This window comes from Prunus persica, chromosome G6, assembly GCF_000346465.2.
Source record: "Prunus persica cultivar Lovell chromosome G6, Prunus_persica_NCBIv2, whole genome shotgun sequence".
NCBI classification, from domain to species: domain Eukaryota; kingdom Viridiplantae; phylum Streptophyta; class Magnoliopsida; order Rosales; family Rosaceae; genus Prunus; species Prunus persica.
The window spans coordinates 23,960,283-23,976,586 of NC_034014.1; the positions used below are offsets into that span (position 1 = coordinate 23,960,283).

The following is a 16,304-nucleotide window of genomic DNA, read 5'->3' on the forward strand; positions in this document are numbered from 1 at the left end:
CTCAAGCTTTCGTGTTGTGTCAAGCACGGCCCACTAATATTCGTACTTGTGTCGTGCCATGTCTCATTTAAACATGCTAGATTGTGTGGTGCTAGGCTGACCCATCCCGTTTGACACCTGTAACTAGGCAATGGGGCCTTTGTTGGGAGTGGATAAGGGAAGTGTGTCTGTGTGCTAAGTTTATTTTTCCTTTTTCGAGTTTTAAATCTTAATTTCATTTTTTGGAGTTATTGTTGAAATGCTAAAATATAGTTATTGGGTAAAAATTGAAAAACAATTCAAACTCTATTGATGTAAAGAATAAGGTTACAAAGATTTATATTGACTATAAAAAGTTCAAAGCTGTATTCTCTATTCAAAGCTGTTATTTTGATGAATGTGAATGCTAACGTTTACACAAAATTGTAACATTAAACGATATTTACCTCTGGTTACGTCTACATTTACTACATATCTTAGAAAGCTTCAAGTGGCAAGCCAAGAGAACAAATAGAATAAGCTTATGGTGCACCCATTTTATTTCATTCATTCCTCATATACGTAGCTACTAGAGTTTCAGACCAGGAATTTTCTCTCCGAAATTCCACTCACTTGTGATGATTTTCATTCAACAATATGAGACTTTTAGTTGCAAATGATGGTAAAAATTTAATTATTGTATACAAATTACAATGTAATATTTCACAATAAAAAACGGGTTGGTTCTCCTTTTTTTTTTTCTTCTTATTTTTCTTTGTTTTTTTTTAAAACTAGATCTCTAATAATATATATATCCATTATGTTCTATTTTATATATGTTGTTTTGTATTTACATTTGGAAAGGGATTCCCTATGATCTTGAAGAAGATAAAGGGAGTCAGGAGAATGAGAAAAACTCATTTCTTGATGAGGAAAAAAAGAAGAAGAAGAAAGTAAAAAAACTCACCGGAATATGGAGAAGAAGAATAAAAAAGATTATGATGTTGGATGTTATATGTGCGCCACAAGATATATGGAAGAAAATAATCCGACTTCCAATCACAAGGTGCCATGTAGACAAGAAGAATATCTCCTAGGTCAATTAATTGAGCCCATTTATTTGGCAAATTAGTTGATACTAAAAATATGGATATTATCTTTATTTAAAAAATGATATCACCAATTTAGGTTAGTATCTTACTTTGGAGATATCATCATCAATTAGTGATTTGATTTTAATAAATCCATAATTAATTCAATCTCTACAATTTGGGGAAAGAATATCTTCCTTCCAAATAAGAAGATATTCTTTGAAAAATCCTAAATACTTCTAATTTGGCGACAAACTGCTTGACATGCTTCTCTCTTAGGACACTTCATAGTTTTCACCATGCGTCTCCTAGAGGACGCGGCTTACTGGCAATGGTCGGCTTGACTAGTATCTCATTTAGAACGCTCATATTTTTCGTCCTGCATCTCCCGGAGGACGCAACTTATGAGTGATGGTTTGCTTAACCTTGCGTTTCTCGAAGGACGCAACTTCATAGTTTTCAATCAATGTACATATATATAAGTGTGTGTGTGTGTGTGTGTGTGTGTGTGAGATTTTTTATGTGCACTTCACTTGTGTTCAATTACTTTGGCGATTAACGGCAAAAACCTTCCCTTTTTCTCCAATCGAGTCTTTATTTTGGCATCTCTCTGTATATTTATATATGTTTTCTAAACAACAACAACAATAATAAAAACTTCTTTTGGATCGATAATTATGAGTTTAGGTATGTTTGGCATTGATTTTTCTTCTATTGCATATTGCAATTTGTATCGTTAAAAATTGAATGCAATTTTCTAATGTTCTAGATAATCATACTATTTTGCATTTTGGTGTTAGACATAATTAATATGAAACAGCAACAAAAACTATATTACATATCACATAATATGCGAGCGAAGCAATTATGTTGTTTGAAGATGATTAGGTTTTGTTCCAATATTTTGATAGAAAAATTAATGTCTTTCCTCTTTTTTCTTTTTTCTTTTTCTATGTTTATTGATTACGTATATATTTCATATAAAACATGGTGGACATTTCCATCATTATTATCTCTCTAATTTTTTTTTTTTTTTTTTATAGATCGGGTAGAACTTTGCGAGCAAATTTTGGATTTAGTTGTAGAGAAATTAATGGCATCGTCAGACTTTTTGCAATTTAGTCTTGTTTGTGAGTTATGGCATAGTTCAGTCAGACTAGCTAATTAAGTACTATACATATATAACTGTACATAAAAGTTAGCTGAATATTCAACAAAAAGAGCTAGCTAATTAAGTATCAAGCATAAGCTAGCTAAATTCAACAAAAATGAGCTACTTCGAGGGGGCTAGCCAGCCCCATAACCTTCAATATTGGCTTGGGTGGGCACACTTGAAAATTTTGGAAAAATAACAAGGGATTAATTAGATGTTAAATTAATAGTTAAATGACTTAATAAAACCAAAACATATGGGTTCAGTGGCCTTTACATGATCTTGGTACTCCAAATGACTTGCAAATCTCAGCCTGCATACTTGACAAGCCTTGAAAAACTTGGGGTGCTTGATTTGAGGACTTTGCAAGCCACCAAGTGTGGTACATCTTGTTTGTGCAAATATCCCACGAGAGAAAATTTGCTTGAAGATCCTTTGTCTTTTGAACTTCTTTCTCTCTCTTCCTCGATTTCAGTAAATTCAAACTGGAGTAAAAAACCACACCCGGGGGGGTGTAGGCCAAATGTTGTTCAATGCCTAAATTAGTTCTCTCTATACGGAGAATCAAGTGGGCGGAGTCGTGTATGGTGGCACTTAGTCGTGTGGGAGAGATAGAGTGAAGTTTCTTGGGTGTTTTTTTGCTAGGTTTATGATTAATTGTATATTGAATGCAGCTATGTATTTATTGTAGTTATGCCAAGACTTACAACCAAGACTAAATTGCAAAAAGTCTGACGATGCCACTAATTTCTCTACAACTAAATCCAAAATTTGCTCGCAAAGTTCTACCTGATCTATATAAAAAAATAATTAGAGAGATAATAATGATGGAAATGTCTACCATTTTTTATATGAAATATATACGTAAACAATAAACATAGAAAAGGAAAAAAGAAAAAAGAGGAAAGACATTAATTTTTCTATCAAAAATATATTGGAACAAAACCTAATCATCTTCAAACAACATAATGGCTTCGCTCGCATATTATGTGATATGTAATATAGTTTTTGTTGCTGTTTCATATTAATTATGTCCAATACCAAAATGCAAAATAGTATGATTATCTAGAACATTAGAAAATTGCATTCAATTTTTAACGATACAAATTGCAATATGCAATAGAAGAAAAATCAATGCCAAACATACCTAAACTCATAATTATCGATCCAAAAGAAGTTTTTATTGTTGTTGTTGTTGTTGTTGTTTAGAAAACACATAGAAATATACAGAGAGATGCCAAAATAAAGACTCGATTGGAGGAAGAGGGAAGGTTTTTGCCGTTAATCGCCAAAGTAATTAAACACAAGTGAAGTGCACATAAAAAATCTCACACACACACTTATATATATGTACATTGATTGAAAACTATGAAGTCGCGTCCTTCGACAAACGCAAGGAGAAAATCATGAAGCATCTTAAGGGAGATGAAATAAAGTGCACATAAAAAATCTCAAACACACTATATATATATGTACATTGATTGAAAACTATGAAGTTGCGTCCTTCGAGAGACGCAAGGTGAAAACAATAAAGCATCTTAAGGGAAACGCAGGTCAAGCAAACCATCACTCATAAGTCGCGTCCTCGGGAGACGCATGGTGAAAACTATGAAGCGTTCTAAATGAGACGCTAGTCAAGCCGACCATTGCTAGTAAGCCGCGTCCTCCGGAAGACGCACGGTGAAAACTATGAAATGTCCTAAGAGAGACGCAGGTCAAGCATTCTGTTGCCCGTAAGCCGCTTTCTCTAGGAGAAATAAGGTGAAACTATGAAGTGTCCTAAGGGAGACTTATATCAAGCAGATCATCGCTCTTAAGCCTCATCCTTCATGAGACGCAGGGCAAAAACTATGAAGTGTCCTAAGAAAGCAGAGTATCACCCACAAGCTGCGTCCTCCGGGAGACGTAGGGTGAAAACTATGAAGTGTCATAAGGGAGACGCAACTCAAGCAGATCGTAACCCATAAGTTGAGTCCTCTGGAAGCAGCATCATACTTTTCATGACGCCGAACCTGCGTCATTGAAAATGGTTTCAAAGACAAAATTTGCTATTGGCTTACTAAATAAATCTTTTTTTCTCCTCAAACCATTGTTTATAGTAAGTAAGAACTCCCAAGTTTGACAACTGTTCATTATAAGAGATCACAATACTTTGTTAAGTAGCAAGATATGTAGGTCATATATAACACAAACAATAACAACAAAGCCCAATTCATCTTCTTGGATATGTACTTATGAATTAATTAACATACATGATTTAAAGCAAGAAATTTAATGTTGCAAGTATGTCCATATAAATCTTTGAAGCCATCATTTCAAGACCTTCAATTAACAAATAAGAAAGAAGGTGAACAAGAAAATCAAGACAATAAGATCCTCCTAACCGAATATTGATTAGAATCAACCTGTATATGGAATCGAATCCCTTTAGCTTCCAACAATGACTCACCAATCCCTTCATGTACTATGAATAACATTAGATAAAACTTCGTAAGTACAATAAAGTTTTTAATTTCGGGATCTTATGATCTCTAAACATAGTTGGAGAGATATGTATATGAAAAACTTATGGTGCACCCATTCCATTCCATTCATTCCTCATATATGTAGCTATTAGAGTCTTAGACAGGGAATTTTCTTTCCAAAATCTCACTCACTTGTGATGATTTTCTTCAACAACAAGAGACTTTTAGTTGCTAATGCTGGTAAAAATTTAATTATTCTATATAAATTGCGATATAATATTTCACAATAAAAAATGGGATTCCTGTTTTTTTTTTTTCCTTCTTCTTTCTCTTTGTTTTTATTAACTAGCTCTAATAATATATGTTCATTATGTTTTGTTTTATATATGTTGTTTTGAATTTACATTTGGAAATGGATTCCCTATGATTTTCAAGAAGATAAAGGGAGTCAGGAGAATGAGCAAAACCCATTACTTGATGAGGAAAAGAAGAAGAAGAAGAAAGTAAGAAAACTCATCCAGAACATGCAAAAGAAGAATAAAAAAGATTATGATGTTGGATGCTATATGTGCACCACATGATGTGTGGAAGAAAATAATATGGCTTTCAATCACAAGTTGCCATGTGGACAAGAAGAATATTTCCTAGGTCAATTAATTGTGCCCATTTATTTGGAAAATTAATTGATACTAAAAATAGGGATATTGTTTTTATTTAAAATATGATATCACCAATTTAGGTTATTATCCTACTTTGGAGATATCATCATCAACTAGTGATTTGATCTTAACAGTCCCGATCTCTTGGACCACAGGAGTCCAAGAGATTTGTGGTCACTCATCGTTGGATGTAAATTCAACGGTTCACTCAATCTTGAACTCCTTTTAAGAAACTTTTTTAAACCATTATATTAATATCCAACGGTGAGTGACCACAATCTCTTGGACTCCTGTGGTCCAAGAGATCAGGACTGTTGATCTTAATAAATCCCTACGGGAAAAGAATATCTTCCTTCCAAATAAGAAGATATTCTTTGAAAAACCCTAAATACTTAAAGCCTAATAAATACATGGCCACATTCAACACACAAGTAATCCTAAACCAAGCAAAAAACACTCGAGAAACTCCACTCTCTTTCTCCTAGCTGACGACATCCCTAATCGCCGGCCATTCCACTTTCATCTCTCCCACATGGTTAAGTGCCACCACACACGGCTCCAGCCACTTGATTCTTCCCATAGAGAAAACTCCTTACCATCTTTTAGGTATTGTTTTCTCCTAGATACAATCAAACTAACTTAGGCATCGGAGGGCCTTTGGCCAACACCCCTCGAGTGTGGTCTTTTATTTTGGTTTGATTTTAGATGAATCGAGGAAGAGAGAGAAAGAAGTTCAAAAGGCTAAGGATCTTCAAGTGAATTTTCTCTTGTGAGATATTTGCACAAACAAGATGTACCACACTTGGTGGCTTGCAAAGTCAACAAATCAAGCACCCCAAGTTCTTCAAGACTTGTCAAGTATGCAGGCTGAGATGTGCAAGTCATTTGGAGTACCAAGATCATGTAAAAGCTAATGAATCCGTATGTTTTGGTTTTATTAAGTCATTTAACTATTAATTTAACATCTAATTAACCCCTTGTTATTTCCCCAAAATTTTCAAATGTGCACACCCAAGCCAATATTGAAGGTTAGAGGGCTAGCTAGCCTCCACGACGTAGATCTTCTTTGTTGAATTCAGCTAGCTTATGCTTGATACTTAATTAGCTAACTCTTTTTGTTGAATATTCAGCTAACTTTTATATACAGTTATATATGTATAGTACTTAATTAGCTAGCCTAATCTTGTTGAATTAAGCTAGCTTTTGTAGATATATATATGCATGGTACTTAATTAGCTTAATATTTGGAATTAATATATGCTAATGGCCACACACGCATGCATCAATACCTTTAGTTTGTTTGAGTTTAATTCTTTGAACCCCTTAGTATCCTTGAGTCTTGTCTCAAATATTTGCTAAGCAGGTTAGGCAGGGTAGAGAGAGAGAGAGAGAGAGAGAGAGAGAGAGAGAGAGAGAGAGAGAAGAAGAAGAAGAAGAAGACCTTTTCAAATTACAGCAGGTTGGGCAGGGTACATGGTACATGGCACATGGCAGGGCATGCCATATATATATATATATATATATTAGATGTATAGAGGCCATCTAAAGTCCACAATCATGGTAAAGGATCTTAAGCTTCAGCCTCTATCAATTCAAGGTCTTCGTCTTCCTAAGAACTCTATATGTTAATGGTTTATTGAAAAAGAGACAATTAAATGTGATTGAAACTTTATCAATTATATGTGTGCTAGCTGTTTTGCCATTTTTAGGCTTTTGAAGAGAGTTGGATTATGGGATTACTTGTTTTATATGACAGGACACTTGGGTCTGTACCAAATGACAGGACCCGTCCCAAATTTCCCGAGACTCGAGACGAATCCTGTGGAAATTCCCGACATCACCCCGATGTCGGGCTCACTTCTAAAACTATATCCTTTTTCCCAAAAAAAATAAGGGTACGAGACTTTCTACCGAAATTTCGACAGAGACTCCCCTGTAAATTGAACATTGCCCAAAATTTCAACCTGCATAAAACACAATTTATATTCCCTACTGGCAGCATGCACAAGATAATTTCATGCAATTCACATAAACGGCCTTCGGCCTTCTAATAATTCTCAACAAACTATCAAGCACACTATCAACTCTATTCATACCTTAAACAAGGCAAACTATAAATTCAATTATGAATACTAAATACAACATACATCATTTAACTTTTTCAATTTCACATACGAGGTTTTAACCTCCTAACACAATCACATCTATGTCTGCGGCTGCACCTAATAACCTTAGGCTGCCTACGTACCCTCACTGAGGGATCAAGCCACACGTAGTTCTTTCCTACTAAAACCCGATTCCAAACATATATAATATCTTTATTCATATCTCTGTATTTCACAATATCTCCCCATACGCCGGTATAACCAACGCCACGTATGAGGTCTGTCAATACGCCGGATAACCTACGCCACATGCGACCTCACCATATTATCACAATATCTCCCAATACGCCAGACAACCAACGTCACGTATGGGGTCTGTCTCAATGCCAGATAACCTATGCCACTCGAGACCTCAACATCATATTACAATATCTCCCCATACGCCGGTACAATCAACGCCACGTATGGGGTCTGTCAACACGCTGGATAACCTACGCCACGTGCAACCTCACCATATTATCACAATATCTCCCCATACGCCAGTACAACCAACGCCACATATGTGATCTGTCTCAATGCCGGATAACCTACGCCACGCGAGACCTCAACATTATATTACAATATCTCCACATACGCCGGTACAACCAACACCACGTATGGGGTCTGTCAACACGCCGGATAACCTACGCCACGTGCGACCTCACCATATAATCACAATATCTCCCCATACGCCAGTACAACCAACGCCACGTATGTGATCTGTCTCAATGCCGGATAACCTACGTCACGCGAGACCTCAACATCATATTACAATATCTCCCCATACACCGATACAACCAACGCCACGTATAGGGTCTGTCAACACGCCGGATAACCTACGCCATGTGCGACCTCACCATATTATCACATAATCTCCCCAAAAGCCAGTACTACCAACACCACGTTTTGGGAACACCACGTGCGATCTCACCATATTGTTACGTGGGGACCTAACAATCACAGGGTGGTACTTATATTGTAGTCATAATCTGGAGAGGTACCTAAGGTAGTGCGTATAGCACTTCAAACTGACATTCTAGACTCTTTTTATACCTTTATACATACATATATATATATCTAATATTGTATAAACCTCAACAACATCCCAAATACCCTACAAATCATCAATACTTTACCAAAAATACTAAATTAACTATTAAATTATAAAAATAATTTTAAATAAACCATTAAATTCATATGCCTAGCAATTCCATCACAAGGCCATGCTATTCATTTAAAAATAAGGTCCAAGAGTTTCCTACGATAATAATAAACATTCTAAAAATCTCAACCTAGTCAACATAGCTCAACAACGCTCAAGACCTGTCATTAGGGTCATTCTAATCCTCCTAGGAAGGTAAGACTACCTCGGAAGGCTCATGGTCAACCAAGGGTCAAACTACCCAACCTTGATCAAAAGGCCCGAGGGGGCCCACGACCTCCAAATTCTGATCCGAAAGTTCCTATGGGTTTTACAAGGTATAGGACACTCGTCCTGCAAGCTTAGTCCAGATCGGGCGGTCAGATCGCTCACGATCGCACGATTTGACGGTTATTATAAACATATACTTTAAATTATTTAATCAGAACATCCGGGGATCCGATTCATGATCCGTAAATTCCTACACAATCCTAGAAATACCTACATTAACATATATTAAATTTGAGACCATCCAACGGTCCCAACCTATCAAACCCGGATTACATTCAATAGACGATATCCGTTCGAGACTCAAACGGTATCCAAATTGAGATCCGCAAAATCCTACGCACTCGTGACAACCTAAGGATCTCATCAAGACAAAGTGAAACTTCACTACCCTCGCCCATGCCCCGGCAGCGGTGGGTGCCCAAAGCGATTACGCATCACTGAAAAATCTCAAAACCACGACTCCAAACTCCTATCCTATGTATAACACCCTATTTGGAGACACTTTTGTTCTTGGACCTACCCCAAAAACTGACCGGAGGTGGCCGGAATCGCGATCCCAAAATCAACCGAGTTTCAATTCGTAAATCGAATTACCTACGCTAAGAATCGATCCAATCATACCCAACAGGCAGCTAGATTATGAAGAATGGATGAATTTCCATACCTTGATTGCCAAAAATGGCGGCCGGAGGAGGGAGATCGGAGCCGGCGAAGTTCGAGCGAAAACCAGGCAAAAATCGCCTTTTTCTGGCCTGCTGGAGCGGCGGCCGATGTCGTGGAAGGTGCCGGGTCGTGACACCGAGGCCAAGCCGGTCCTTTTGGCACTGGTCCCATCCGCAGCCGCAACCGATGGCCGGAGATTCGAGGAGAGAGAGAGAGAGAGAGAGAGAGAGAGAGAGAGAGAGAGAGCACGCGGGAGGGAGAGAAAGAGTGAGAGAGAAAAATCTGATTTTTATAAAAAAATCTCATTTTGAAATAATTACGATTGTGCCACTGAGTTTCTTTTGACCATATCTCTTTCGTTACAACTCCGATTCGAGCCCTCCACGTGTCTACAAACTCATCTCAGTACGACATACCCAAAAATACCAGTCACTACCCCAAACTCTTTCCGTGTAAGAAAATAACCAAAATACCCCTACTCCAAGGGTAAATTTGCAATTCCACTTAAATAATTTAAACAAGGGATTAAATTTAGAATCGGGGTGTTACACCGAATGTACTAGTGTACTGTGAAGTTTGAGTAGGAGAGACTAACTTATGTGTTGTTGAAATTTGAAATCAATTATACTTTAGATATGTATGTATATGCTGAGCAGTTTCTAAACTCCATATCCTTCAAAATGGCATGGCTCTCTTGCATTATTATTTGAGCATTTTTTTCTTAAATTTATGTCACCTCTGGCTCTTGGATAATACTTCGCCAAGTTAAAATTTTCAAGTTGGATATTTCAAATGAATAAGGGAAGGGAAAGGAATTGTATTCATTTCGGTATAGAAATACTCATGCCTTATAGTTAATAAGAGAAGAGAAGAGAAATGAAGGCGAAGAATTTTTATTGTAGGCTTAACACATTTGGTTTAGTTTGGTTTGATTTGGTCGATAGTTTACCCTAAGGGGAAGAGGAGGAGCTCAAACTCAAATGTGCACTTGGGGATTAGAACGGGGGTGCCATGGGGGAAGCCTTCACCACCACTGTAGTGGGAGGGAACCATTGGCATAAAAGAACACATTGTACTGTAGTGTATAGCACTGTGTGCATATTGCATGCATGTGGGTTAGGGGATTTAGCCATATTAGTATTAGCATTCACTTAGGCCTTCTCCAACCCATGAGGGGCTAAACCCAAATTTTTCCCCTTCAAAAAGTAACTATTTGGGTTTTGCCCGGAATCAAATCGTTTTTTCTCCCAACCCTTTGGACTCAAATTTTAAGTCCGCAACTTTATTAAATTGTTTAAGAATTGTTTAAGTTTTTTTTTTTTTTTGGGATATCTTTTTTTCATTGAATCTTTTTAAATAACATCATAATTTAATTTTTTGAACAATTTGACCTAAAAAAAATTGAAATTCCATAAATTTAATTTTATTCCAAAAGTAAACACACAACATAAAAAAACACACACACACAACATAATTGAAACACAAAATAAGGATTGAAACAATTGTCGACCTCATTCACCATCTCCAAAGCTCCTCCAAAGGTGATTGATCAAATCATGTCGAAGACTCTAATGCACACATGTGGAGATCGAACTCTATTATGACGAATCATATAATCAAATAGAGTCTGCTATCTTGGTGGTACTCATATGTAATGCTTGGCTCCAGCTTATATTGTCTTGCTCTGGCCCTCCTGGATCGTTGTGGACACATATCCTCATCATCAGATTCCTCTTCAACATATTCGTACTCATCCTCCACAATCATGTTGTGCAAAATTATACACGTCATCATGATTGAGTGGAGGTTATCCTTGCACCACATACGTGCAGGGCCCCGAACAATAGCCCATCAAGCCTGTAATATTCCAAATGCTATTTCAATAACCTTCATGTACGCTTCTTGCATTTGTGCAAAAAGCCTCTTCTTTGGGTTATCAAGAGAAGAGATGGTCTTCACCAAAGTAGCCTAACAGGGGTAGATCCCATCTGCCAAATAGTAGCCCAAATGGTATTGATTTCCATTGACAATATATTCAACATGAGGAGCCACTCCATATACCACATCATTGAACAATGGAGAACAAGCTGAAATGTTAATATCATCCAGCGGCTCCAAAAAATGCATGTCATATCCATGTGTCGTATGAAGCCACAGCCTTTAGCGCAACAGTGGAGGTTTTTTTCTTTGTGACCAGTAAACTAGCCTGCCCAAGAAGATGGGCAATTCTTCCATTCCCAGTGGATGCAGTCAAGACTTCCTAACATGCCTGGGAAGCCTCGACTGCTTGCCTTGTGCAATATCTTATAAAGGTCAGCTGGATTTTGAGACATGAGGTACCATTGGCCATACACGGCTTCAACGACGCAACAAAACTTATGAAGTGACTCAAGAGATGTGCTTTCACCCAATCTACAATACTCGTCGGTTGCGTCAGCTGAGCATCCCCATGCGAGTATACGAAATACAATGGTTAACTTTTGCTCAAGGGATAGCTCTTGTCGGCCGAGCCCATCTTTTTTTTGGTGAAAGTATGGCTCGTGGTTGACAACATCATTGAAGATGTGGTAAAACTCTTTCCGTATTCGAAACTGCCTATGAAAGTCGGTAGTATTAAAATGTGGCCTTTCAACGAAGTAGTCGAACATGAGATTGCGATGGCGATCTTCCCTCTCACGGTTCTTGTACATACGACCGATTACTGACCCACCATGTTTGGTGGCTTCATTCTCCAGTGAAGTATGGTGGACAATGGCTTCTATCACTCTCTGATGATGTTCTTCATCTTCTGAATCATCATCAAATATAAAGGAAAAGATGGCCTTGCCACGGTTATCCATTGAAACTTCAAATGATATGAAAAGTATGAGAATGAAGAAGATGATGTGCTTGAAATGATATCAAAAGTATGAGAATGAAAGAGATTGATGAAATTGATAAAGAAAAAATAAATTGAGAAATAGAAAAAATATTTTTGGTAGATTAATTGAGAAATGAGTGAATATTTATAAAGTTTGGAGTGAGTTTTGGGGTTGGATCTGATTTGGATTAATTTAAAATATTATTTTGACCGTTTGATTTAAATTTCAGCCGTTGGATCTTTTTTTTTACTGTTAAAATAGCTTAAATTTAATCTAGATTGTTAATTTAAAGTTACTATTAGAATTTTTTTAAAAAAAAATAATAAGAATATTTGAATTGCAACGCCACATTGAGCTGGAATAAAGCCAGCCTGTGGGCCCAGTCTCTTTTTAAAGATACTATTAGATTTTTCTCTCACCACGAGCAGACACGTGCATGGGCAACAAACAAACCTGCCAGAGCTGGTCCCAGCGCGGTCCCTGTGTTTTTCTCATGCACATGGGCTGTGCCACCTCAACGTGGGCTCCACTAAATAGTTTTGGGTCTATGCAATAAGTGGATTGGTATTTGGGTCCAAATTTGGATTTTCTCAAATTTTGGGTTCTTTATTTTCTTAAGTTGGGAAAATTTTTTAGGGATATTTTGGGTTTAGGTCCTTGGGTTGAAGATGGTCTTAGGAATCTCGAAACCGATATTCTCTAATCTCTTGGAAATATTTGCCAAACTATAATCATCGTGTCTTAATTAATTCCACACCTTGATAGGATGATGGGATAGGGCCCATAGAAGGAAAAAATACACACACACACGATAACTTACAAAGAGGATGGGATAGGGGCCATTGTTTTTTATTAGGCTCATGTTGGGCTTTCTTCATTTTATTTTATTTCTTTTGAGGAGGTGGGCTTTCTTAGTTGTGTGAGCCCAACGGATACATAGAGGATCGGATGGAGTAGTTTATAGTAATTTTATCTCTCTGCCTGGCCTTTTATTTGAACCACTACAGAATGGGAGGAGTTCTTTTTTGGTTAACAAAGATCATGATGATGTATGGCATTCTCATAAATTTAGAGTTCAGGATGATATATGAGCAAATAATGAAGGCATAGAGCTATCTTTGCTTGTGGAAAACATGCATTTCCAATAATAAGAAAATCTGTTATCTTCCTAGTCATGGAAGATTTTTATTTTTGACATTGTATATGATTACAAAGCATGGAAGCACAGCCTCCGAATTCAAAAGCACAAGCATTTTGGGCTCACTAAATTGCTCCGCCATTCCATGGCAGAATCAAATCACCCTCTTCGTCATCCATGAGCCCATGTGCATGATAATGAGCAGTGTGCCCTGCATTCACTCTACACACCACAATGGCCTTCCTTGCACACTCTCGTTTCCCAGCACATTCCTTGGCCGCCTTCTCATGTGCCTTCCAACTGTCGTGGACGAACGAAATAGTCTCATCGCCGGTGTCAAACCCAAAAGCTATTATCCTGCAAACTTGGCAGCATTTCTTTTTACAAATGGTTGATAAGCCATTGATCCCTAATGAACAAGTAATGGCGGCACCATGGAATCGCAGAAGTTCATTCCCATCAACCACCAACCTCTCCACCCTCGTACGAATCCGATCCTTTTCGTACTTGGATTTCACCATCTTCCTATACGCTTCAAAACCATGAAGAAAATCCAAACTGTGGTGCAGAAAGATCTCCTGGTTTTGAAGGCACTTCCTTTGGTGGAGGAGCAGAAAGATCTTCTGGTTCTGATTTTTGTTTTCATGGGGATCTGGATCTTGGCTTGGGCTTGAAACACTTTATGGTGGAGCTTGGATGGCAAACCAGAGCAGCCAGAGAAGCTGCAATCGGGCACCTTTCCACCATGCTTTTCTTTGTGAAAGTAACCATTGCTCTGCACCAAAGTGCACTCAAAAGATTTTTAAAACTCAAAATCCAAGATTTTAGTCCCAAAGTTACGTAAACTTGAGGCAAAATGGGAAAGTGGTTGATTTAATTGCATGATTTTGGGGGTACATAAATCACCAATAAAATCGCAAGGGAATGATCAAAACATATGGGGTCAGCAGCGACATGCATGGAAATCTTTTTGGTTATAATTCTTCCACCACTGGGTGTTTTGCTTCGCTACGGTTGTAAGGTAAAGTCACATTGTCATTTATTAAACAAAATTAGATTACTAAAATTTTCAATTTTTGGGGGTTGCTGGGCGGTGGAGCCTTTGTTGGGAGCAGACAGGGGAAGTGTGTATGTGTGCTGAGTTTTTTTTTTCTTTTTCGAGTTTTAAATCTTAATTTCATTTTTTGAATTATTTTTAGAGGGTTATAATTGAAATTGAAATGCTAAAATATAGTTATTGGGTGCGAATTGAAAAATTCAATTCAAACTCTATTTATCTATCTATATCTATATATATAAAGCAAAAGGCAGAGAATGGTGAAACATTCAAAATACCAGAAAATGCCCTTGGTTAATGCAAACATTAAGAATTGAAATTATTAATTAAATGAGGATAATATGGTAAATTCACAATTTTTCGTATTAAAAAAATTAAAATTAAAAGAAAATTCAGATAATGGGTCCTATTTTTATGGAACATAAATATCCATTATCTTTTTTAATTCTAAAATAAATTTAAATTTTTTTTAAAAAAAACCTCTCGCATGCGCGGAAGCGCGTGCAGAGAGGCTAGTATATATAAAGCAAAAGGCAGAGAATGGTGAAACATTCAAAATACCAGAAAATGCCCTTGGTTAATGCAAACATTAAGAATTCAAATTATTAATTAAATGAGGATAATATGGTAAATTCACACTTTTTCATATTTAAAAAAATTAAAAGGAAAAAAAAACAGATAATGGATCCTATTTTTATGGAACACAACTACCCATTATCTTTTTTAATTCTAAAATAAATTTACTTATTTTTTTAAAAAAACCTCTCGCAAGCGCGGAAGCGCGTGTAAAGAGGCTAGTATATATAAAGCAAAAGGTAGAGAATGGTGAAACATTCAAAATACCAGAAAATGCCCTTTGTTAATTCAAACATTAAGAATTGAAATTATTAATTAAATGAGGATAATATGGTAAATTCATATTTTTTAATATTAAAAAAATTAAAATTAAAAACAAAATAAGATAATAGGTCCTACTTTTATGGAACATAACTACCCTGTTATCTTTTCTTAATTCTAAAAATAAAATAAAAAAGAAAAAGAAAACCAATTGGCACATGCGTGAGCATGTGTCAAGGGGCTAGTATAAAGAATAACGATACAAGGATTTATAACGACTATAAAAAGTTCAAAGTTGTATTAACTATTCAGAGCAGCTTTCTACATATCTTAGAAAGCTTCAAGCAGCAGGCCAAGAGAACAAATAGAACAAGCGTTTTACAACTGAATTTTTGGCACAACCCAAATTGGAGGAGACCTACTCTTCTTAATTAGTTTCCTTATACATGTACCGCTTTCACTTGTGATATTAAAAACTCCAAAGTGAAAGCTTCCACTTGCAACGTTATAAACACCAAAATCATGAGGTCCATGAGGTCCAACATCGTTTGCAACACGTGCATTGTCGTGGCTGAAGTATATGCAATTCTGTTGACATCCTGGAAACTTTGAAGCCAACACAGATATAGAAGAGTTATCACCCAAGAAAAGTGCAACATCACCTAAGGTTTTTTTCGCACTCCACTTACCCTTCTCATAATCCAATTCAAAAATTTTGAATTCATATGTCACCTGTGTTTTGTCGTCTTCAATATCAATGTCTGTGAACCATCCACAATTCTTTCTCATTTGGATTCACGAGATATGTCTTTTGCGGATGATCTGGTGCCCGGCGTTTTGCAACTA

At 36.8% G+C, this 16,304-nt stretch overlaps 1 protein-coding gene across 1 annotated transcript; it reads right to left on the minus strand.

The window, feature by feature from the left end:
• Window positions 11,767–12,405, minus strand: LOC18774275. Its single transcript, XM_007207763.2, has one exon. The coding sequence runs from the start codon at window positions 12,403–12,405 to the stop codon at window positions 11,767–11,769; it is 639 nt and encodes a 212-aa protein (XP_007207825.2).